Genomic DNA, 26,371 nt, shown 5'->3' with positions numbered 1-26,371 from the left:
GGAACCACTGTTCTAGAGTAATGCAGGCAGTGTGGGGCATTGATTCAGAATGGGAAGAGCTCAAGGTAGGAGTTATGTAGCTTGTGTGGGTTTAGGGGTGCGATGCATGGAAATCCCTGCTGCAGAGTCCATGAGGGGATATTTAACCCGTCTGCCCCTGTGAGGAATATGGACAGCGTGGTTCTGCAAGGGTCTGGAAGTGAAGGTAGTAATCTCACAGACCAGATGAGTTAAAAATCCTCTCCTGCATTAAATACCACACAGTAGGCCAGAGTCTTACCTTTGGTCTGTGTGAACATCGTCAGTGCAGTGTGGTGTGAGCCTAAGGGAGAGGGGACGTTGGATCACTTTGTTCAAATAGTCTCTTGGTCGAGAAACTGGTGCAATGTTAAAATATTCCTGTGGTCGCGAAACTACTGCAAACCACTGCGTGAAGGTTTCGAGTTCTCGCAACTTCTATTAAGAAATCTGGTCACAGTAAGAACTGTTTACCACCTGTAGCTGTGTATTAGCTTGAATTTTAGCATTATTCTTAAGTTTGTATCCAGAAAACAGATTCATTTAAGCATTTTTTGTACACGTGTTATATCCACACCTTTGTCGACCTGTGTTTTATTTTATTTTCACAGATGAAAATGGACAATCTGCTGTGGGAGCCGGGAAGAGTATATGTTCTTCTGTTCTACCCCTCATGAACGTTTGTGTTGGCACTCGAAGAATGTTGTACTCCGAAGGAAAATAATATCTCCTTCCTAATCCCTCAGGAAGAGCCCTCGCTGCGTCTCACTTCCAGTATAGAATTTTTCTGACATCGCTCTAATGAGGAGGTATCCTTGTGTAGGAAAGAGAACTTGACTGGTTCCACACCACTTATGAAGAACCTTCATAACACCAAGCCAGAATGTTCCTGCAGCAAGGAAAATTTGTCTTCCTATAACTGAAATAGATCCTTGTTGCCTTCTTACTGGAACACACAACCTTCCCGCCCCATGAGAAAAAAGTCTTGCTACTTTGAGGCAAAGTTTTTCCTACCTCTGAGTAAGAACTTCAAAGAAATATTGAGCCTGCAGTTGACCCACAAATAAAGAGAACCCACTGATGTTGTATCACAAAGCAAGGGAAACCCCTGTTGTTGTATCGCAAAAGAAGAGGAGGTCCTGTGTGGCGAGGAGCACCTTCCTGCTATCATACCACCACACTTCCACCTCTAAGAAAGAGAACCCACTGCAGTTGCACCACAAAGGAACACTATCCTGTTTCTGTTGTCAGAACGGAAGAGAACCCCTGCATTTGTACCACAAAGGAAGAGAACCCACGTTGCGTCGTACTACAAAGGAAGGAGTCTCTAAAGATTCACACTGAGGATTTGTTAGGGTGCAGGTGTGGCTCCGAATGATGGAGGGGCCCGTTTGTCTGGTTGAGGTTACCCCCTCCGGTGGTCTTTCACTGAATCCTGAAGGTCTAGAGATTCTCCGCAGTGTGGATGATGCTCTGGAGGTGGTGGCCATATTTGGGCCCAAGGACACTGGCAAAACCTTCCTTATGGACCAGATATCAGGAAAAGAAAAGCGTATGTTCCTTCCTTTCCTCATGTCTGTCTTTAGGGAATGAAAATCATGGGGTAGAAAATCAAATCATTTCTTTAACTATAAACATGACAGCCGTTTTAAAATAAATAGTAAAATAAATAGGTTAAGACAGAGCAAGCTTAGTAGGTTAAAAGTCACTAGGTGACGGGGGCACATGCCTGCAAGCCAGAAGGCTAAGCTAAACTCCTGAGACCCATTAAAACTAAACAGGATCCACTTCATGAGTGCGAGTCACTGTGCATACTGCTTGTAGCAACAAGACCAGATAGCAGGCACTGCATGGTGGCCACAACGCACAGTGTACACATAACATAATGAGGTTAGCAAGCGGTAATGAGACCAGTAGTGTGCACAGCAAGTGTGCCTTGAGACCCACAGTGTGGACTGCTAGTGAAATGAGGCCTAGAGTATGCAATGCCGGTGGTAGTGAGAACTACACTTTCCACTGCTTGTGGTAGTAGTAATTGATACCACAGAATGCACTCCCACTGGTAATGAGACCTGCAGGATATGTTGATACACACAGTAGTCAATGCTGGTGATAATGAGAGAAGCAGAATGCACTGCTTGTGGTAGAAAAGGTGACAGTGTGCACTGCTAGTGATAATGAGAGCTACAGAATTCTAGGGTTCTGTAGTACTAAGCAAGAGTTGGATTGCTTTGTGATACATCGTTGGAATACCAGGATAGCAAAGAAAAAAACACACCTACCTACCTCTCTCTCTCTCTCTCTCTCTCTCTCTCTCTCTCTCTCTCTCTCTCTCTCTCTCTCTCTCTCTCTCTCTCTCTCTCTCTCTCTCTCTCTCTCTCTCTCTCTCTCTCTCTCTCTCTCTCTCTCTCTCTCTCTCTCTCTCTCTCTCTCTCTCTCTCTCTCTCTCTCTCTCTCTCTCTCTCCACACACACTCTCTCTCTCTCTCTCTCTCTACACACACACTCTCTCTCACTCTGTGGGAATACCAGGTTAGCAAAGGCTGCACACAAAAGGCATGGGAATACCCTGATAGCAAGAATCACATACACAAGGCATGGGAATACTAGGATAGAGACACCGCACACACAATGCGTGGGAATACCAGGATAGCAAGATAGCAAGGACCACAGACACAAGGTGTGGGAATACAAGGATAGCAAGACCGCACACATAAGGCGTGGGAATACCAGGACAGCTAAGGCCGCATACAAAATGCATGGGAATACCAGGATAGCAAAAATCACATACACAAGGCGTGGAAATACAGGGATAGAAAGACTGCACACACAAGGTGTGGGAATACCAGGACAGCAAAGACTGCACACACAAACACACACACGGTGTGGGAATACTAGGATAGCAAGGACCGCACACACCCAAGACGTGAGAGTAACTGGATAGCAAGGACCACACACACATGGCGTGGGAAGAGAAGGGTAGAAAGACCGCACACACAAGGCGTGAGAATACCAGGACAGCAAAGACTGCACACATAAAGGGTGGGAATACCAGAAGAGCAAAGACCAAATACACAAGGTGTGGCAATACCAGTATAGCAAGGACTCCAGACACAAGATGTGGGAATACCAGGATAGCAAAGACCGCACACACAAGCCGTGGAAATACCAGGATAGCAAGGACTGCACACACACACACACACGGTGTGAGAGTACCATGATAGCAAAGGCTGCACACACATGGTGTGGGAATACAAAAATAGAAAGACGGCACACACAAGGCATGGGAATATCAGGACAGCAAAGACCACACACATAAGGAATACCAGAAGAGCAAAGACTGTATGGGAATACCAAAACAGCAAAGGCCACACACACACAATGCGTGGGAATAGCTGGATCACAAAGACTGCACACACAAGCTGTGGGAATACCAGGATAACAAGGACTGCACACACAGGGTGTGGGAATACAAGGATGAATGACCACACACACACAAGGTGTGGGAATACCAGGACGGCAAAGACCACACACACAAGGCATGGGAATACAAGGAGAGCCAAGATCACGCACAAGGTGTGGGAATAGCAGGATAGCAAAGACTGCACACACAAAGCGTGGGAATACCAGGATAACAAGGGTCACACACACAACACGCGGGAACAGCAGGAGATCAAAGACTTCCCACACAGGGCTTGGGAATATCAGGATAGCTAAGACAAGACCGCACACACAAGGCGTGGGAATAGCAGGATAGCTAAGACAAGACCGCATACACAAAGCATGGGAACAGCAGGATATCAAAGACCACACACACAAGGCGTGGGAGTAGCAGGATAGCTAAGACAAGACTGCGCACACAAGGCGTGGGAATAGCAGGATAGCTAAGACAAGACTGCGCACACAAGGCGTGGGAATAGCAGGATAGCTAAGACAAGACCGCGCTCACAAGGCGTAGGAATATCAGGATAGCTAAGACAAGACCGCATACACAAAGCATGGGAACAGCAGGATATCAAAGACAAGACCGCGCAAACAGTGCGTGGGAAAAACAGGATAGCTAAGACAAGACCGCGCACATAAGGCGTGGGAATATCAGGATATCAAAGACAAGACTGCGCACACAAGGTGTGGGAATAGCAGGATAGTTAAGACAAGACCGCGCACACAAGGTGTGGGAATAGCAGGATAGCTAAGACAAGACCGCGCACACAAGGCGTGGGAATATAAGGATAGCTAAGGCAAGACCGCGCACACAGGGCGTCGGAAAATCAGGATAGCTAAGACAAGACCACGTACATAAGGCGTGGGAATATCAGGATAGCTAAGACAAGACCGCGCACACACGGCGTGGGAATAGCAGGATAGCTAAGACAAGACCGCACACAGAAGGCGTGGGAGTAGCAGGATAGCTACGGCAAGATTGCACACACAAGTCGTGGGAATAGCAGTGCAGTTAAGACTGCACACACGAGACGTGAGAATAACAGGACAACAAAGACTGCATGCACGAGGCGTGGGAATACAAGGATAGCAAGGCTGGAAATACCAGGGCTAGTGAGGACTGCATAGTCAGGGCATGGGGATACTAGGGTAGCAAAGACAACACACACAAGCATGGGAATAGCGGGATAGCAAGGACCACACACACTGGGCATGGACTTACAAGTGTGGCAAGGGCTGCATACCCAAGGTATGGTGATACCAGGGCTAGTGAGGACTGCATAGACAGGGCATGGGGATACTAGGGTAGCAAAGACCACACACAAGCATGGGATTAGCGGGATAGCAAGGAACACACACACTAGGCATGGATTTACAAGTGTGGCAAGGGCTGAGTACCCAAGGTATGGTGATACCAGTGCTAGTGAGGACTGCATAGACAGGGCATGGGGATACTAGGGTAGCAAAGACCACACACAAGCATGGGATTAGCGGGATAGCAAGGACCACACACACTAGGCATGGATTTACAAGTGTGGCAAGGGCTGAGTACCCAAGGTATGGTGATACCGGGGCTAGTGAGGACTGCATAGACAGGGCATGGGGATACTAGGGTAGCAAAAACCACACACATAGCGTGGGAATAGTGGGATAGCAAGGACCACACACACTAGGCATGGATTTACAAGTGTGGCAAGGGCTGCATACCCAAGGTATGGTGATACCGGGGCTAGTGAGGACTGCATAGACAGGGCATGGGGATACTAGGGTAGCAAAAACCACACACATAGCGTGGGAATAGTGGGATAGCAAGGACCACACACACTAGGCATGGATTTACAAGTGTGGCAAGGGCTGCATACCCAAGGTATGGTGATACCAGGGCTAGTGAGGACTGCATAGACAGGGCATGGCATGGTAGCTGTACCAGTAGTGCAAGTACAACACACACAGAGGACATGGTTACACCAGGCCAGCAAGCATTAGACACAAAAGGCATGAGAATGTCAGGCTATCGGAGAGTGGAGACACGTGACATGGAATTACTCTGCTAAGATGCACACACACGGCACCCAAATATCAGGCAAGCTAGGACCGCACACTCAGGGCATGAATATACCAGGCACTTAGGATGATTCATTTGGGGAATGAAGTACCAGACTTGCTACAACAGCACACTCGGGGCATGAATATGCCAAGCTATTTAGGGTGGTTCAGTCGAGGAATTAAATAGTTGGCATATTCATGCTCTAGCCTATCTAATTGGGGAGATTCGGTAGGGGCATGCAATACCAGGCTAGCTGCGACTGCACCCACACTGCATGTGGGTCCCGGGGTTCATCTGCAGTGCACATGATGGGGCTTTCGGATAGTCTTGGGCAGGACCTGCTAGGCCAAATGAGTTACAGGAGTCACTAAGTGAGCAGAAGGAGTCTTGGTGTTTACTGACCAGGGAGATTATCCTGAAACTCTTACCAGTAGGTCTCCCTTGCCTCAAATGAATGCATAAGAGATTGAATTTTCTCATTTATTCTTATTGCAGCATTTGGTCTGAGCCAGCAGAGGGGGGCCAAGGCCCCTGGAATATGGATGAGATGCCTGCCACACCCAATGGGAAGGAACCACATTCTCGTCCTGTTGGATACTGATGGATTCAGAGATGAGGTACTGAAACCCCGATTACTGTAGTGTAAGGGTGTGAGGGTACACAGGCACAGAAAATGGAGAACATCCAAGTAAGGGTGCAGAATTGTGAGTTTGTAGGACCAATTTGTCTTGCCTTCGTGTGTGATAGCTTCTCCTGCATAACATGTTTGGTGTTGTCGTTAGTGCTTTTTGGAGCTCCCATGCCAGACACACTGTGGATGGCTTTGCAGAGTTGTCCTGTGGTTCCACTCTCATACCATGGCACTCTTAATGAAGTGTTCTCTCCCATTGAGAAGCACACAGGTGTGTATTCAAGTGGTCAACTGGTGTGAAACATGTAGCTGATATATTGAGCTGCTGCAAAGCCGTTGGAATGTGTGTTCTTGATGCACCAGCAAAATGCACATAATTAAGGATTTGTCAAATAGTTCTTCATCTGAAACGTGAAATATTTATATACTGGATGTAAAATATGCAAAACAGAGAATTCACTCTTGTAGGGTTAGGAGAGCAACTGTAAGTCAGCAGTCTATCTGCCTATGGTAACTTTACAGGTTCTCGCCTACATGCATAAAGTATTGATAAATATATCACAAATGAGTCAGAGAAACACACATAAATTATTACCGAGCGTATAGGTTTACATTGTACCTGGTGAATTGTATAGACAACTTTTGTGGATCAACTTCATTGCTCGCTCCCTAAAATTGTTGATTAGGCAGGTTGATGAGTCCAACACTTTAGTTATATTGAAGTAGATTTAGTAGAGACCTGGAATAATTGTACATGTAGGAGGAGCTCACTCCTCTAAGCCTATCATTCCATTTGCACATGACCAAGGAATCATAAAATAAAAGGAATGTGTATTCCCGCCAACATGAATGGAACAGTGTGTTGGAGCGGTGTTGGGTCTGGGGTCTGTTGAATCTTTATTCTATGTTTGTTCTTCTAAAGTGGAATGTTAACTTTGGAATCGTACCGTTCACCTCTGTGTGCCGTTGCTTCAGAACCTGCTCCCTGCCATTCACAGTTATAACCTGCTAACACATGCTACCCACAAAGATGGCGTCCTCATCTTTTCACTAGCAACAAGTGACCAGCAGGGTTTTTGGACCCAGGTGTGTCCCTTCTTTACTGTGCTGCTGTTCCTCCACCATTGATGTCTGAGGGTGCAGTGTAGATACCTCACGCCAAGGGACAAGTTTGAGTTGAGGAACCTGGAGTCAGATGCTGGAAAGCAACTGTGTTCCTGACCATCACAGGCCTGTTGTTGTCTGATGCATCACCTTCTGCGTTGACACTCCAGTGCGAGATGCAGTGACCGCACCACACGCTAATCGTCCAGTATGCTGCCATTTTGTGGGCTGACCTTTTGACCCATTGTTACTGAGGCAACTGGCATGCCTCACAACAGCGGCCAGGTGTCACTGATGTTGACTTGTTTTATACAATATAGATTTTGTAGACTACTTCGGTGTACCTTGTAATCCGAAATAAAGTTGTTCACTTTCTCTTAAAGTGCGCTGGGGATTTCTTCATCTGAACTATAGAGATTTCCCATATTGGTACTGCTCCCATTCTGCATCCTCACCTGACTCATTCCTCCACAGCTTTGATACCATTTGACATCTTTCTTCTTCCCCCTCCTCCTCATTCCAGATAGCCATTGGTCGCTATCTCCTTTTTTCCCCACCTTATCTCCTTCCTCGTGTTCCTGTTGATTCCCATACCCTTAGGCTCCAACTGCTATACAAACCCATACCCCGCCACTTCCCCCTCACAGTGGAGCCATGAAGTTTCAGGCTTTTTCACGGCCCCTCCATTTCTCTGCTTTTCATGCTGTCCTGGGATGGTGCCCTCAGTTCTTTCCTTCTCTTTACGTTGTTCAATACCTCTGTGTGACGGGGATCCCATCCCACTCACTTGAAACCCACTTCTTGCCTTTTCTCTAGGAGCTTGCTGTTGGCGTCCGCACCACCTTACACTTGATTGTACCTTTTTCTGTACATGTTAAGGTTGTTGAGTTGACACACAAAGGCCATATTTGCATTGTGGCCGTGAAGAGAAGAGTTAGGTGGCCATTTTTAGGCAAGTCTCTGGAACAGTTTCAGATAACTGTGCATTGTGCACTGTTGGTGGTAACCTGCAGGCTACTGTCCCAAGTCCTGTAAAGTCATTTCCAGTGCTGGAGAATTCCCAGGTCTAACATTAGAGCTGATACCATTTGTGCCCTAAATATCTTGAAGGGCATGGTAAAGGATAGGATAGTGGCAGTACATTATTATTCCTATCTTCCTGAAGATAGCTTTGTCAACAGTTGTCACCACTTGCAGAGTCAGGAAATTCCTGGAGAATTCCTTTTCCAGAGAAGGAGTACCTGGTGATTGTAGGAGGCTAGCTCAGTTTATAGTGTACACCTATAGTGTGGCACCCTATACTGAGTCCAGGCAACCCTTAGTGATAGGGAGTAGATGTCCAGATTGCAAAAGCCCTCTAGGGGTAGCTGAAGTGAACAGCTAAAGCTTATTGAGGAGGAACGTAAAGCACTTGCAATACCACAGAAGTCAGACAGTAACTCACACACATGAAAGAGCCACACAAGTGTTGAAAAAATAAAGGATATTTTATTACAGCACTTCTACTAGACTAGCAGTGGTATATCTTCCTTTGAAGATATCTACACACAGTAGGTACACAAAATAACCATCAGAAATAGCATAAAAATGCACATATGGGAGGGCCCAGCCATATTCTAAAAACGTAGAATGTGAAATAGTGACCACAACCAAGGTAAGTGTTGTGGTTAGGTAGCGGCGGGGGAAGCCGTTCTGTAGTTGGACGACTCGTGTTGACCAGTGTCCACTACATACCTTAAAATGGTTCCACTGCACTTACAGAGTCCAGTAATTAGCCTGCTGCCTGTAGTGGCACCCTGGTCATGCAGGGGTACCCTCACACTTAGGGACATGCACCCTGCCCTTGGTCTGAAAGGCCTACCAGAGGGGTAACTTCTAGGTGGTCATTATGACATTGGCAGTAAAAACAGCCTACTGCCTCTGTGACAGCCGCCAAAATACCGCTACCACGGCTATCATCCATCTGCCATATTATGAGCACTGCCGGACCTCCGCCACAAGAAGGGCGGTAATCCGACAGTGTTCATGGTGGTGGACGGTGGCGCTGCTACCACCAGCATCGCCACGCCAGTAGAACGCTGCCAGTCGTATCATGACAATTCATACGGCCTGGCAGTGTTCTGCTGGCGGGGGGCTGTTGGCAGTAGCAGCGCCCCTTCCTGTTCCCTGCCGGAAGACCACCACGCTCAAGGTAAGTCAGGCTTCCAACAGGGGGGGAGGGTGGGAGGGTGAGGGGTGTTGTGTGTGTCCGAGTGTGAGCATGCATCTGTGTGTGTTGTGTTGTTTGCATGGTTGTATGCGTGTGAGCGAATGAGTGTAAGAATGGTGAAGTGAGTGGGGATCTTCATGTCAGTGTGATCGGGTGTGTCTGAGGATCGGAGGCGGTGGGGGGTGTGTGTGTGTGTGTGTGTGTGTGTGTGTGTGTGAGGGTCGGAGGGGTGTAGGGGTGTTTCGATGGGGATGGTGGGGGAGCCACCTACCGGTGACAAGGGAAGGAATTCCCTGTCACCGGTAGGGCCTACCGCCATGGTTTTCCATGGTGGTAGGCAGGCTCATAATGCCGCAGTCGGTACTATGCAGGGCTGGAGATACACATCTCCGGCCCAGCGGGTCATACCGCGGAGAAGTGGCGGGTTGGCTGCAGCCAACCTGCTAATCTCATAATGTGGCGGTATGTACCACCAGCCTGTTGGCAGTCATACCGCCATATGAACACTCACTGTCGGAGTCATAATGACCCCATAGTGTCCAAGTGCTTAGCAGGTGCAAATTGTATTATGGAAGTAGGGCACCAAATGTGCCCTCCAAAGTAGTACGGTGGCGCTCAGAGGCCACCCCACCCAGCCCTTAGATACCAAATCACAGGGGGAGGTGGCAGGAAATTGTTTGTTCTGCCTCCCCAGCCTGAGTCAAGGTCACCAGCAGGAGGGCAGAACAGTGTCTGGGGTCAGCAGCAGAGCGGGCTTGTAGCTAGACCCCATAAGGCTGCACAGGCAGAACTGGGGGATCCTCTAAGGAACCCCCAGAGTACATGGTATCATGCTACTAACACTGGAATTTGTGTAGTTGTATGATTCCAACTCGTTTGATACCAAACATGCCTAAGTTCGGAGAAGCCAATCTGAAGTTGGACCACTCGTGTTGACCAGTGTCCACTACATACCTTAAAATGGCTTTCCAGCACTTACAGATTCCAGTAATTGGCCTGCTGTCTGTAGTGGCACCCTGGACATGCAGGGGTACCCTCACACTTAGGGACATGCACCCTGCCCTTGGCCTGAAAGGCCTACCAGAGGGGTAACTTATAGTGTCCAAGTGCGGTGACCAGAGTTGGTGGTGAAAGGGTGCATGCACCATTTCACGCAGACTGCAATGGCTGGCCTGCAGACACAGCGTGCATTGGCTCCCATGGGTGGCACAATAGATGCTGCAGCCCATGGGGGACCCCTTGTATACTAATGCCGTGGGTACCTAGGTAATTTATACTAGGGACTTACATAGGTGCACCAGTATGCCAATTGTGGATGTAGAAATGGTGCCACCAACCAACTTTAGAGGAGCGAGCACAGTCACTGGGTTCCTGGTTAGCAGGATCCCAGTGAACAACAGTCTAAACACACTGACATCCGGTAAAAAGGAGGGGTAACTATGCTAAAAAGATGGCTCTTTCCTACAATGATATTATTAGAGATGGCACTCTCCAAATCATTTTTCTTATTTACTTCAGCGTTTAGATATTAATCACGTGACCACCCATCGGCCAATGGTCTGGTGGAATGGTGGAGCCGAGAAAATCAAGGAGAGCCTTCAGTTATCTATGGCTAATTAACTGGATTGGATCAGTGAAATGAAGAATTTATTGTGGGCTGTTCACACCACTAAGAATGTTGACAGCAGTGTCTCTCTTTTTGTATTGCTGAGGGAGCAAATGCTGGGGTCAAAGGTTAATAGTTTGTGAATGGATAAGCTAAAGCTTCAAGTGGAGAAACTGCCTGCTGTAGATCACTCTGTGAGTCAAGCTAAGGTGAAGCATTAAGGTCTGCAGAGTGGTGGACTGGTTACGTATGTGGGTTTAATTGTGAGGGTTAACATGAATGGAGTTTGCTCCAAGAGCCATTTTAGCCTCTTATCACCCAAGAAAGTAGTCTGTGTCCAGACTTGCATAGTGAAGATGGAATGTGGAAAGTGTTGGAAAAAGGAGACGTTCTCAGTAGCTCCTTCTGATCGACAGGAGTTGGAAGGATATATCACCACTGATTGTTTGCATCAAATTTTCTGGGTGTTCGGTAAATTCTTAGGGAGCGAGTGATCCTGAATGAAAGGAATTTTTCAGAGTGTGCTTAGTAAGTAGGTCATGTAGGAAGCTTATTTCCCCAGCAAGCGGAAGGATTATGTAAGGAAGTTGTCATGATGCTTTGTATGTCTCTGCACTCGTTCCAAATGTTATGTTATCCTAGTTGTATGTAAGGTGTGTGTGTCTTAGGTGTGTATTGTGGCTTGGGGTGTGTAATTGGGTATCTTATTTCTTGTTTTGATTGAAGGTTGTAAAGGGAGAAGATGTGTTGGATTTTGACTATGTTAAATCTTCCTACTATGTTCTCCTAAAATGGCAAGTTAATTATGTAATATTAGCTTTCAACTATATGGGTGTATTGCTTCTAAACCTGCTCCTTGCAGTTCATATTTGTAGGCTCCTAATAAATGTTACATCTCAGGCAGTGCTTATGTCTTTTCAAAGCTAGATGCTACAAGTGTCTGCCTTATTTTAGATCTCAGTGCTGCTTTCCATAAAGTATCTCACACAATTTTGCTTGAAAGGCTAAGTAATTTAGGGGTGACTCAGCAGGCCTGGATATCCTTTTTGGGAGGTTCAGAGTTTTCAGGTCTAGGATAAGCCTTCCTACTCAGACTTCTTTTCTCTCAAGTGTGGTGTACCTCAAGGGTCCTTTTTGAGTCCCACACTGTTTAACCTTTGTTTGTCCATTAGCAGATATTATTCAATCTTTTGAACCCATCTTGGTCTCTGTTTAGATGCCGCACAGTTGCTCGTCTCTGTGGCCCAAGAGCAGTATTTAAATGCAGTTGAACTAAAGCGTTATCTTACAGCAGTGCCAAGTGAATGGCTAATGAAGTTATAGCAGTTGGAAACAGCTAAAAATGTTGGACTCTGGATTGCTAGCCAGAAACCTTTGGGCCTCAGCTCCAACCCAAAACTGTTGTTAAAAATGTTGGACAACAAGTTGTGATTTGAAACGCAGATGAAGGCGTTGGCTGCAGGCTGTTTTGGTTCTCTGAGCTCTATTAGAAAGGTGGTAGAAGTATTACCCAAATCTACCCATCGGAATGTAGGCCAAGCCCTAGTAACATGTCATCTGGATTACAGAAATGTCCTTAATTTTAGGATCTCTGAAGTCCACACAGGACAGACTGCCTATTGTTCAGGATGCTGCATCGACTCCTCCCGTTGAGGCTGCCTAAGCATCAGTCTGTTTAGATGTTTCATCACTGGCTCCCCATTAAAAAAGGGATCAAATTTAATGCATTATCTATTGCATTTCTAAACTTTAACAGCAACGGCCAGTGCCTGTGGCGCTGTTTGTTACATCCTTACATTCCATTAAGATCCTTGAGGTCCCCAACCCCTTGCTTGGCAATGATTCCCAGAGTCCTCAAAAGTAGTAGCGGTGGTCGGCCATTTTCCTTTCTTGCTTCCAAATTATGAAATTCTCTTCCATTTATGTTTGGAACTCGGCGGATGAGCTTACTTTTAGGAAATCTCTTAAAACCTGGCTGCTATAGAGTTCGTGGTTAGAGCGTCTCCTGGCTTATGCCCTTCTTAGTGCTGGGAGGCCCTTGGTAGGTAGCCATGTGCTTTATAAGTAACAATAGCACATAATAGAGAAGAATTATGGACACAGAGTGAGAAATGGTTTTATAGCGCATCTGAGTCCAGCGCTCCCATCCTGTGAATAAATACTCAGTTATGGAGGGTAGATCTCTCTTGAGGTTTGGATCCACTTAGCGTCTTTGCAGTCAGATAAGGAAAGGGAAGTGAGTGTCTCTACCCGTAAATTTTAAAAAATGCACAAAGGTACTTATTGTCTTGTTTTTGCTTTTTATTTTGTATTTTCGTTTTCATTTAGCCATTTTTCATTGTTCTTAAATAATAGTTGATTACAGTCTGATGTAAAGTGTTGAACTGTTGATATGTAGGGAAACAGCCGATATGCGTTTCACCCCCTGCATGGCTATTTTGCCCGGTGCTTTCTCAAGGCTCATTAGATAATCTTCAATTCCTGCCTGTATTGTTTTAGTACAGGTCAAATAATGTTAGTCAGATCCTTTTAGATTTAGTTTTCTGTCATGGGAACAAGCTTGTCTGAGAAACTGGGATATTCAGGGCATCAGCAAATTGGCTGGTGGATATGGCCTTCCATGCATTCACCATAGAAAACACCAGGGACCTGACAGCAAGGTCACTCTATAGTGGCCTTACTTCTCTCTGTGTGATGCGAGGACAGTTTTAGCCCTAGGTGTTAATATGATACCAAGACAAGAGGCAAAGAGGGCACCAGCGTTCTGGGGACTGGATTAAGTTATTCAGCCTGATCGCCTCTTGGAACTGAGTGAGGGGGGGGATATGGAAGCAGCCCCTAGTAAGTGTTGCTAGTGTCAGCAGTTTTATTGGCCCTGGCCACACTGTGATGGCAGGTTGACCTGGAGAGACTGACAGAATGGGAGATAATTACAAAAGGTAAGAGAGACTTTTTTACACCCCCGGCAGCGGAGAAGGAAGGAAGGAAGGAAGGAGATTGAGGAAGGCTCCTTTCAGAAAAAAAACTAGATAAGATAACGGAGGAATCTCAAATGGAGAGTTTAAAACACAAGTGACAGGAGAGGATCCCTTTGATCAATCAATCATATTTATACAGCGCGCTACTCACCCGTGAAGGTCTCACGGCGCTGGGGGGGTGGGGGGGGGGGGCGGTCACTGCTGCTCGAAGAGCCAGGTCTTGAGCTGCCTCCGGAAGGCGAGGTGGTCCTGGGTGGTCCTGAGGTGGGCGGGGAGGGAATTCCACGTCTTGGCTGCCAGGTAGGAGAAGGATTTTCCACCTGCAGTGGTTCGGCGGATGCGAGGGACGGTGGCGAGAGCGAGGCTGGTGGATCGAAGTTGACGGGTGGGCGTTTAGAAGGTGAGGCGACGGTTGAGGTATTCGGGGCCCTTGTTGAGGAGGGCTTTGTGTGCGTGGGTGAGGAGCCTGAAGGTGATCCTTTTGTTGACGGGTAGCCAGTGTAGGTGTCTCAGGTGGGCGGAGATGTGGCTGTGGCGGGGTACGTCAAGGATGAGGCATGCAGAGGCGTTTTGTATTCGCTGAAGACGTTTCTGAAGTTTTGCGGTGATTCCTGCGTATAGGGTGTTTCCGTAGTCCAGGCGGCTTGTGACGAGGGCGTGGGTCACAGTTTTTCTGGTGTCTGCGGGGATCCAGCAGAAGATCTTTTGGAGCATGCGGAGTGTGAGGAAGCAAGAGGACAAGACAGTGTTGACTTGCTTGGTCATGGTGAGAAGGGGGTCCAGGATGAATCCGAGGTTGCATGCGTGGTCTGAGGGGGTAGGTGCGGTGCCCAGGGCCGTGAGCCACCAGGAGTCGTCCCAGGCGGACGGGGAGTTTCCGAGGATGAGGACTTCCGTCTTGTCTGAGTTCAGCTTCAGGCGGCTGAGTTTCATCCATTCTGCGACGTCTTTCATTCCATCCTGCAGGTTGGTTTTGGCGGTGGCTGGGTCTTTGGTGAGGGAGAGTATCAGCTGGGTGTCGTCGGCGTAGGAGATGATGTTGATGTTGTGTTTGCATGCGATGTCGGTGAGGGGGCTCATGTAGACATTGAAGAGAGTAGGGCTGAGCGAGGAGCCTTGAGGGACGCCGCAGATGATCTCGGTGGGATCCGAGCGGAAAGGCGGGAGGTAGACTCTTTGGGAGCGGTCAGAGAGAAAAGAGGCAATCCAGTCCAGGGCCTGTCCTTGGATACCGGTGGAGCGGAGGCGGGTTATTAGGGTGCGGTGGCAGGAGATGTCGAAGGCAGCCGAGAGGTCGAGGAGGATGAGGGCGGCTGTTTCTCCGTTGTCCAGCAGGGTTCGGATGTCGTCGGAGACTGCGATGAGGGCGGTTTCCGTGCTGTGGTTGGCCGGAAATCCGGATTGGGAGGGGTCGAGCAGGTTGTTGTCTTCGAGGAAGTTAGTCAGTTGTTTGTTGACGGCCTTCTCGATGACTTTGGCCGGGAAGGGGAGGAGCGAGATGGGGCGGAAGTTCTTCAGGTTGCTGGGGTCCGCCGAGGGTTTCTTCAGGAGAGTGTTGACTTCCGCGTGTTTCCAGCTCTCGGGGAAGGTGGCAGATGCAAACAAGCTGTTGATGATGGTCTGGAGATAGGGGGCGATGCTGGCATCGGCTTTGTTGAAGATGTAATGTGGGCAAGGTTCCGAGGGGGCACCGGAGTGGATGGTGTTCATGGTAGTTTTGGTCTCTTCGGCGCTGATGGGTGTCCAGGTGTTGAGGGTGACGGCTGGGGCTGTGGGTTCTGTGGTGGTCGGCGGGATCTGTGGTCCGAAGCTGTCATGTAGGTCGGTGATCTTTCGGTGGAAGAAGGTAGCGAGGGAGTTGCAGAGTTCTTGTGAGGGCGTGATGGAGTTGGAGCTGGCGTTGGGATTGGAGAGCTCTTTGACGATGTTGAAGAGTTCTTTGCTGTTGTGGGTGTTCTTGTCCAGTCTCTCTTTGAAGGATGCTCTTTTGGTGGTGCGGATCAGCTGGTGGTGTTCGCGGGTGGCGGTTTTGAGGGCTGACATGTTTTCTGCGGTGTGATCTTTGCGCCAGGTTTTCTCGAGGGTACGGCAGGATTTCTTGGATTCTTTGAGGGAGTCTGTGAACCATTGAGGTTTCCTGGTGTTGGTCTGTCTTGGGAGGCTTCTGAGGGGGGCGATGTTGTCAGCGCAGTTGGGGATCCACTGTGTGAGGCTGAGGGCTGCGTTGTTGGCGTCGGAGGTGGTGGAAGGTTGGTTGTGGTTGAGAGTGGAGAGTAGCTGTTCTGTGGAGATTTTGTTCCAAGGTCTGCGTGAGATAGGTTGTGTGCGAAGGTGGAGAGTCTTGCGTCTGAAGGTGAAGTGGACACATCTGTGGTCGGTCCAGTGTATTTTGGAGGAGTGGATGAAAGATACGTGGTTGCTGGCGGAGAAGATGGGGTCGAGCGTGTGTCCAGCGATGTGGGTGGGGGTGTTCACCAGTTAGTTGAGGTCGAGGTTGGCGAGGTTGTCGAGCAGGGTGGTGGTGTTGGTGTCGTTGTGACAATGTAGCCCTTGGAGAGCCGAATGAGACAGACGGAAGCTGAGGTTCAAGCCAAACCAAGACCAAGGAGCAGTGCACAGTGGAGACCCTAGACAATATTTTGGCAAGTGTTGTATGGCAGGGGTTTGGGCTTTTTGATTTGCTTACAGATGAAGTACTGACAGAGGGTTCTGATCATAAGATAGTTTGACCTCCTTTCTAGCTTTTATCAAGAAGCTACATCCCAAGGATAGCAAGGCAGGTGGTACAGTCATTGTGGTACTTGGTGACCCAAAGGTAAGAGATGTGGTGTTGGGAGAGTCGTCAATCCTGAATTAGAATTTACAGCTTGGAGGTTGACAAATTGTTCTTTCCCCGTAGGCCTGCGATGCACATCAGGATAGAGGTGAAACAGTTACTGTTGGCCAGTAGTGAAGGCCATTCCATGTGGTATTCGGACCTCTTAGATTTGCAAGGATTGGTCAAATATTTGTTTTTATCAGTTGGACGCTGTCCGGTTGTTCTTGGAGAACATGAATGCTGCTTTGACCTAGATCACACCCAGCATACAATGCCATACGTCTAGGAGCAGGAAGGTCTGGCCTTATTGTCACATTGTTGAATGGTGAGTTCTATCCCAGTGGGACACGTTCTGTGGATGGTTGATCTGCAGGTTCTGATCCTACAGACACACTGTTCAGTGGCTTGGGTGTAAGGTCTGCCCCATGCGCACAATGGTGGGTGGCTGGCGTGTATGTTTTGCCGCTAAAGAGATGCTGCTGGGGTGTTGACCTGTAAGTTTATCTCCTTTTGGCCCTGCTTCTAAGTAAGCTGTTAAGTTTCTATCCCTGCACAAACCCCATTTTTTGTCGGGGATTGGAGTTAGATTTTGTGATGTAAACACCTTAATCTTAAAATTTTCACCTGGTTATTTTGAGCGGGTAAAAGCTGCAGAAATTTACAGGCTTGAAAGAAATAACATGCAGTAAATTGAAATACATGTTCAGATTGATGCAGAAAGTGGCAAATTCCGGATGTAATTCTTCATTATACTTCCTTTGTGTATTTTAGGATGACTTCAAGGTGTTTTCCTGGCTGTTCCTGCTGAATATTCTGACCAGCTCTGTTTTCATATACAACACCCGACCCTTTGGAGACCTCCAAGAGGAATTAATACACCTCAAGTATCCTTTAATTCATATTCAATAGACACTCCATCTCTGAAGGACGTGAATCAGGTAGCAGAGCGTTCCATATGCAAGACTCAGGTAGTGTGTTATTCCAGAAGAACATTCCATGTATAGGACCCAACCCTGTAGGATGCACCCGCATCAATAGAGCACTCTGCATGCAGAACCCACTTCATAAAAGCATGTCGGGTATAAGGCAAGTCAAGGAATGGAAAGATTCATCTAACATACCACTGCCAGGTAAACTGCCTCAAGGTGTTTCCAGCTTAAAAGATTGGATGTGCTGGAAATTCCATTGAGTTGAGTAAGAATCAACACCTGTTATTCGCACAGGCATGCCCTTCTTGGTGAGTGTGAGTCATGCAAATTAATGCCTTTGTTTGAGTGCAATATATTCAAAGTATGTGTAGTAGGTTTGGTTGGATAGTGAGGCACTGTCCAAGAGTGTTTTTTTGATTGGTATATATCAATACTTCTCGCTTAGTTGCATTTGTCAGCGAGGCAGAGAGCTTTAGAGTGTATTTCCCCTGTATACAAGAGTTCAGTAATATGACTATATATTGTGGGGATGGAGTTCCCACTTCACTGTTACCAATCTGGTTGCAGTGTTCTGTCCCACTCGGAGAAGTAGAACTAGTAATTGATGCAGGAGCAGATGGTTGTTCGGGCTCTGAGAGGAGGATCGCTTGGGAGATGGAGAAAGAATAAGTGAGAGAAGATGGGATGGGTGATCTGTGGGCTCCCAGCCAGGGCTCTGAAAGTCATGTATTATTTAAGGACATGTGTGTGCCCTCCCAAGAGTATAATAATTGAGTTGGTGGAGATTTGCGGTGCATTTACCACCAAGGAACATCAGGTCAGTTTGGGACCTTATTTTCTGGTTGCTTACAGCCAAACATGATTAAATGGTCTAGTTCTGTTTTTATTGTTTGATGTATACGTATAACCTACTTTCATGGGAGTAAAGCAGATCAAGTTTGCCGGTTAGTTACAGGAGGTAGAGGTTGTAGGTCACAAGTGGTAATGTAGAATATTGGTATTCCACTCAAGTCCTGTTGGAATTTGGAAAGGAGGGAAACCAAGCATGAGTGACTGATGTCACTTCGGGAAGCACTGGCAGACAAGGGGACTAAGAAGTCCATAGCTTTTGCTTCTTTAGAATATGAACCTCATAGGGTCTTAACAGAGCCAAAGAGTGCATTGCTAAGCTCTCAAGACATGTCATCATCAGCTCCTCCAACGATGTTATTCTAGGTATTAGGCTTCACTGTTTTGGTAAACTGAAAAGAATGAAAACCTTGATCACACACTTTAGCCATGAAGCAGGGATTTAAGGGTTTGGTCTGTCACCCTGAATGTGGTGGGGGTATTTGCAGTGGTTTGGAATTGGAGTGATGGCCAATGTAATTGTGACCTTGATTATTCTCTGAAGGACTGGGTGATGAAGTGCCTGGTAGGTGAGTCCAAGAAGTCTGCACATTCCTAAGTTATTTCAGTGGGTTTGGGCAGGAACCACGTATGACTCAAAAAATGTGCTTTTAGTTGATGTCAGGAATCATTGCGAGTACGAAGCCAGGGATCGTTAGCTTGTCAGAGTCAAAATAGTGCGATTTATTTGGCTTCAATGTTTTGTTGACTGGTGTCACTTTTGCTGAAGAAATTGTGTTTTGTGGCATAATTTGCAATTGATCTGGCCATGGTAAGGAAGTAAAATGGCAGATTAGTTTTATCAGCTTGATGGGAGAAAAATGTTGGCTGGGCTTCTAAGCAATGCAGTCTGTCAGTGCGATAAATATTATTTTGTACTGTTTGTGTTGTTCTCCACTGTGAGGCTTGTCTTACTCCAAGTCAATTGCTCTCTAAGGTATTTGATTGAGTAAAACTCAGAGTGTCACAGAACCATTTCTTATTTGCCTCACCGATGGTTTCCGTCCCTATCTAACATTGCCTGTGGGCTGCTAGATAGGGTGTGTTGTTGCGTGTATGGCTTACATTGTCCAGTGAGGTGGTACATGGCTGTGCAGTATTTTCATGAAGAAGATTTTGATGGTTTTGAAGAGAGATGAAGTCTAGGATTGCACTTTTGAGTTCTAAGTATTACCTGTAAATTCTCTTAGTAGATCAAGTTGATGGTGTCTCCACAGTTATGTGTGAGGTCTTTTGACTATTTTGAAGCCTAAGAGCAGGGGCGGTCTGTTATCAGTATTGTACATGGAGATAAAATGTACAATAATAGTGTCTGGAATTGGGTTTTTGCCTGGTGGTATGTGGCAGATGAGTATATGTACGGGTTTCTTTCAATTTCGTGAGAGTTGTTGATTGAGGGTCCAAGAGTAGAACGTAACTTACAAGAATGTTACAGTTGCTAAATAAACATAAATATGCAATTATTATTAAATCTATTCCTGAAGTGGGATATTCCAGGTATGGTATTTCTGGAAATGGGATATTTAAAGGTGTTCTCTTCCATGGGAACGTTTGTCTCAGTGGTTTTTGCTCTGAACTGAAAAGCCTTTTCTCTATTTAGTGGTAGGTCACAACAGTGATTTGTTTTTAATTTAACATTTCATGCACAATCAGATATACTGTGGTTGGCTGCTCTCATGCCTGGCACTGTGTAATATCCACACACATGGATGAATTGGACTTGAGGTACAGCCAGCTGTGAACTGAACCCCTAGCACAGAAATCCATACCATCTGCAAAGACAAAAGGAGGCATAGTCCCAGTCTACACATTAGGTAACTTCTGTAGAGCCAGCAAACCTCCACTGCTAACTTTCCTTCACCAGATACATTCAGGTACATGGATAAGGCAAGCACAATGGTGTGTGTGGATGCCTCCTTTCCTGAGGACACCAGCCTGCTGCTTCAAGGCATCTTACCTGAGTTTGTCTGCTGCATGAGGGATTTCCCTGAAGATTCACAGAAGGAAGAGGAAATGCTGGCGACAAACCACTCCCTGGATTATGCCTTAGGCCACAGTGACGGTAATCCAACCCAGGGACAGTAATATCCTGCGATTAACAATGGTAGTTATGGAAGTATTTCACAAGCAAATGCCTTGTAGCAGTGCAGTGTATTTACTGGATTGCAAACAAAGTCCAGGTAATGTGCTGCATGATCGTCTCCCGATTGATGTCAACCACCACAAGAATGTGATTCCACATTCTAGCCACTAGACATTGCCTTGCTTCCTAGATCGCCCTACAGCATGACAACACACTTTCTCACCACGCACTAGAAGAATCTGTTAAAGAAAGGGAGTCCTTCTGAATTTAAAAAAACAATAACATAACACACAGTCTCAGCAAACTCTGAAGAGTCCTAGTACTGGACCTCCATCTGATGTCCACCGGTAGAGAAGAAGCAAGCAACCTTTCATTTGAAAAGTTAACAATACAACCAATAGTGTCGACCTCTACTTGATCCTCAGGGACACCCACATCGAGAAAAACGTTCCCCTCTTCGTGTGGATCACCACACACGACATTTTTCTTGCACTTACCTTGAAGTTCGAAACCGGGCTCAGATTCCACATCGCCACATGACAATCTCTGAGAACCGCTCTCAAAACCTCAGTCATCACAATGGATTTAGAGAACCTTGCACATCATTCCCTTTGTTTACTGGTAAACCTAACTGGGATGTGTCCTCTACACTAGAAGTATTGATGGACACTCTACCATTCTTCTGGGACAGACACTGACCTGTCGTCATGTTGTACTCATCAACTCTTTTTCTAATACCCTGGTACATCACTTCCTTGGAGATGCCCTGACCCACACTCTTCCCAGTCTTCCTCTTCGACCAGCTATCCTACATATTGTTCCTGGTTTACATCCTCCCAAACGTTCAAATAAAGTAAACTCATCCCATCTTTAGAAGAGGTCCTATAAGAAAGTAAGGTCGCCTACCTCCAAATACTTCAACTGATCCTTCGATTAAGTACGAACTACAGAGATTCTTTAAGAACATGGTTGAAGTGTTCTGTCTCTTTGCTTCTGGGTGGTACAGCACAATTCTCTTATGGTAGACTAAAAAACCTGGAAAACAGCACTGCTGAAGTGAGGGCCTTTTAGCTGTTACTAAACATTTTAGCAGTCCCTCTCTGTAAAAGATACCTTGTAGGAAGTTTATCATTGTGTCTGATGTTAAATCCTCAATAATCTTCATCTCTGGCCTTTTGAAGTAGCCAGTCATTACCAGTACATATGTACTAGTCCTTGTTGGAACACCAAAGGGACCCGCTGTGTCCAACCCCAGTTTCTAACAGTACCAGCTACAGCTCAACAGACCTCACAAAAGCTATTAAATCGTCCAAGATGTCCTACCCGATCTGACTTCACCCATGGGCTTTCTGGGAGATTTACTGCTATAAGCTCTGTTATAGGAGCCCTGGTATGTCTGGACAGAATACATTCTTCCCCTAGCTGTCAACCCCCTCATCAAGTCTTGCTCACCCAAAAGTGCTCCTCGTGGTAGCTGACATCCCTAGATTACCTTAACATCTCATTCTTCAAAACTAAACGTGGAACAACCTTGTCAGTCCTCATTAGCAGACCATTAACCCATGCATGTTCACCTGGGATCTTCTGAAACAAAGTCAGCCCCCCCACCCCCCACTTGCAATATTGTTGGGTCTTGTTTTATAACCGTATCAACATCCATCGCCTTCCAGTCCTCCACTGCTCTGCAAACCATCACAAAAGTGTTCAAATCATCCCAGATATATGCCGCTTAACCTCCAATTCTCATTCACCCTTCCCCTCCAAAAAATGTGAGGTTACGCTGCAAGTCTAGGGGCAAGAACCCTACCTCTTCTGGGTGAAAGCATATTTACTAATGGTTTATTGTCCCTCCAGAGAGCAAACCCCGTCCCCCAGAAAAACATTTGAAAGTGCTCAGATGCTGAGAACATGCCAGATTATCTTTCAATTTAAGTGATTCATGTTTTGAAGCAACCCACAGTACATTCCTTCGGCCCCTCAGCCATGCAAGCACTATTAATGCATTTACTGATGACAAAAGGTTTCAAGCAGGTAGCTCACACCGCTCCAGCTAAAGTTACCTGAAAGAGGCCCTTTGTCTGCCCCCACTCAAACTTGACATTTTCTTAAAGTAAAAATTTCAACAATTCCATCTTCGAAGAATAACCAGCCACAAACGTAGTGCAATGTTCTGTTTCGCCTAAAAAGAGGGCGTGGGGCACCGGCACGTTTTTATTGACAAATTAAACACTGCTAGAGACAGGTAACAGATAAACCAAGTAAGAATGTGGAGGAGTAAACAACAACGATTGAGCTAGCAAAAGTGCACTGGGGGAAAGTGGGATCGAGCAACAACGACAGGGGAGGAATACATAATGTTTATCCGAATGTCGCTTCCCTCGGCCCTCTTCCCGGTCCGACTCACTGACATCATGGAAGGGCGGGGCAGGAATGCAAACAGTGCACCCCGAAGAGGCAGGTTCATGGCGGGGAGGGTTTGAAGTAACGGTGTTTTCCCCCAAAGACACTTGAATGCACAGATGCTCCAATGAAAGAAAAAAAACTTTCATTAAAAAAACATACTTAAGGTTTTTGGTAATGCTGGCAATATTTCCAATTGTCATTTTTTAAATGAGCGTAAAAAGAAAGCAGAATGCTGCTGAGGAAAGCAGCTTTCGAGGCTTAAGTGAACCATCTAGAGATGTGTGGTGGAGCCTCTCTGCCTAGAACTGCACCCACAACAACACTCAGACCAGTGGCGGCCCGTCCTTTAGGGTGGAGGGGCCACGCCCCCCCACCCCATGAAGAGTGTCTGTCAGGCTGAACAAAGGTCAGCCTGACAGACACTCTCCATGTTCAGCTCAGGCAGCCAGGAGCAGACATGCGCGATTTGCGCAGACTCCTGGCTGCCTGAGCTGAACTTTGCAGGGCTGAGGAGGTCACCGCTCCTATGGGCGTGACCTCCTCGGCCCAGCAAAGGTGCCTCGAGGCCCTCCCCTGGGTGACGAGGAAAGCGTCACCCATTGACACTCTCCCTAGGTGCTTCAGGTTTAAGCCCTGAAGTGCCCAGAGCGAGTGTCAATCAGTAACACTTCGTCACAGAGTGGGGTGGGGTCAGCAGTCTCACTGACCCCATCCCACTCTGTGACGAGGCTGGGACTGCTGCCTTCCATGAGGGAAGGCAGCAGTCCCAACCCTCCTGGGACCTGGAGGCTAAAGGTAAGTGTGTGTGTATGTATGTGTGTTATGTTTTACATTGAATGTTTGGTGCGCGCGTGCATGTTTGAGTGTTATGAGTGTTGTTAATGGATGTGCGTGCGTGGGTTTGTGTGTGAAAGAATGAATGTGTGTGATCTTGTAAAATGAATGTTTGGTGCGTGCATGTTTGAATGGAATGAGTGTTAATGGATGTGCGTGCGTGTCTGTGTGTGAAAGAATGAGTCTGTGTGTTTGTGTGTGTGCCCCGCCCGCCCCCCTCCCAAAGCTGCCGGCCACCACTGACTCAGACGGACACAAAAAGAGACAGAGGGAGCTTGGCACTGAGAGACAGATGCAACCAGGGAGCGTGGCACTAAGAGGCAGACGCACACAAAGAGAGAGACACAGGGAGCGTGTCACTGAGAGACAGACTGAGACAATGAGAGCCAGAGGGAGTGTGGCACAGAGAGACAGACGGAGACAATGAGAGCCAGAGGGAGTGTGGCACAGAGAGACAGATGCAAACAATGAGAGCCAGAGGGAGCGTGGCACAGAGAGACTGGTGCAGACAATGAGAGCCAGAGGGAGCGTGGCACAGAGAGACAGATGCAGACAGGGAGCGTGACACAGAGAGACAGATGTAGAGAGGGAGCGTGGCACAGAGAGACAGATGCATACAATAAAAGCCAGAGGGAGCGTGGCACAGAGAGACAGATGCAGACAATGAGAGCCAGAGGGAGCGTGGCACAGAGAGACCGAAGCAGACAGGGAGCGTGGCACAGAGAGACCGAAGCAGACAGGGAGCGTGGCACAGAGAGACAGATGCATACAGGGAGCGTGGCACTGAGAGACAGATGCAAACACAGAGCATGGCACTAACAGAAAGACGGACACAAAAAGAGACAGAGGGAGCTTGGCACTAAGAGGCAGACGCACATAAAGAGAGAGACACAAGGAGCGTGCCACTGAGAGACAGACAGAGACAATAAGAGCCAGAGGGAGCGTGGCACAGAGAGACCGATGCAGACAATGAGAGCCAGAGGGAGTGTCGCACAGAGAGACAGATGCATACAGGGAGCGTGGCACAAAGAGAGAGACACAGGGAGTGTGTCACTGAGAGACAGACGGAGGCAACGAGAGCCAGAGGGAGCGTGGCACAGAGAGACAGACGGAGGCAACGAGAGCCAGAGGGAGCGTGGCACAGAGAGACAGATGCATACAGGGAGCGTGACACATAAAGACAGCTGCAGACAGGGAGCGTGCCACTAAGAGACAGACAGACACAAACAAAGAGAGCGAGCATCGCACTGAGAAACAGATGCTAAAATTATAAATAAAGTAGGCTTCTTAAATCTGTAACACTAACAAACTAAACTTAAGTAAACAATCCTGAGACGTATGGTGGAGTCTCTCTGCCTTGAACTGCGCCCACAACAACATTTCCTCCCGCTCCTTGAGAGTTGAGTGCAGCTGTCTGCAATGGCGGCTGGTGTTCAAGGGCTAAGGGGCTGCGCCCCTAGCCTTGTCTGGCCTCTCTAGTGAAGCATAAATTTAATTACATGATGAAAGTAAAACATTTACTGCACAACATTTTTGGAGTGAAAGTTGTGCACTTTGAAAAGCCCCACTGAGCCTGTGTCAGTACGTGGCTGAAAGCTGCACAGTAGGGCTGACAGGGCATGCCCACACGAAGCCCTTACATTTTCTCAGAACACAGTGACGTCCCTGGCTTATCGCCTCCTCCACCAGAAGCCCTGATTGTAAACATCCTGGAGTGTTTTTTGTTCAGCCCGGGTTTCTGAAAACTTCATGTCACTCCGATATTATTCTCCACCCTTTCCTATTTACTCAAATGGTGGGGTGTGATCAGAAGGGTCTACGTACCAGGGGTCACATTTTATTAAAAGAATGTGGCATTGCCCAAAGAAACTCCCCAGTCTGTGGCAGAGAAATGGAATAAATACAATAAATAACTCCAGCCAGGGCTCTCTGGGAGACAGGAGTGTGACCTGAAGACCTCAAGTCATAAATATGCCGAAGACAACCCTGCACACAAGTAGGTTGGAGCTCTATCGTTTTTACAGACAATAAGAAAATAATCTGTTCTCTCAGCTCCCCTCTCCTTTCACTGCCTCTGTAGGTGATTTCGTCTCTCAAAGGCAGTAATGGTTCCAGTAATTTATCATGGCTAGTTATTGTTTTATTTCTTCTGCAGACTAATGGCATGATATGTCATATTAAACATGTAATCTGCAGCTCAACTAAACGTGTACCTTTTATCACTGAAACTGCTGGATACTGGATGGGTGAGGCAATGTGTGTTTGTTTGAATGTGTTTGCAGGGCTTGACAGAGTGGCTCAGAAAATGTGGGTGTCTGTGTATAAGAGTTGTGTGAATGGCAGTGGATGACAATGTGGATGAGTAAATGGGTAGGTGAAC

General features: G+C 47.2%; 1 protein-coding gene across 2 annotated transcripts in view; it reads left to right on the top strand.

The window, feature by feature from the left end:
- LOC138246639 (guanylate-binding protein 1-like) overlaps nt 1-26,371 on the top strand; it is a 219,203-nt gene that overhangs the window by 31,168 nt on the left and 161,664 nt on the right. Inside the window, exons 2-5 of one of the 2 annotated variants that reach the window (XM_069201357.1) lie at nt 630-1,570; nt 6,004-6,125; nt 17,626-17,738; nt 20,546-20,733. In XM_069201357.1, the coding sequence (XP_069057458.1) occupies nt 1,393-1,570; nt 6,004-6,125; nt 17,626-17,738; nt 20,546-20,733 (601 nt within the window). In that variant the 5' untranslated portion in view covers nt 630-1,392. The remainder of the gene's footprint in view (nt 1-629; nt 1,571-6,003; nt 6,126-17,625; nt 17,739-20,545; nt 20,734-26,371) is intronic. The other variant, XM_069201358.1, reaches the window with a different exon arrangement.

This window comes from Pleurodeles waltl, chromosome 7 (assembly GCF_031143425.1).
Source record: "Pleurodeles waltl isolate 20211129_DDA chromosome 7, aPleWal1.hap1.20221129, whole genome shotgun sequence".
In the NCBI taxonomy this organism is placed as follows: Eukaryota; Metazoa; Chordata; class Amphibia; order Caudata; family Salamandridae; genus Pleurodeles; species Pleurodeles waltl.
This window is presented reverse-complemented; position numbering and strand designations above follow the sequence as displayed.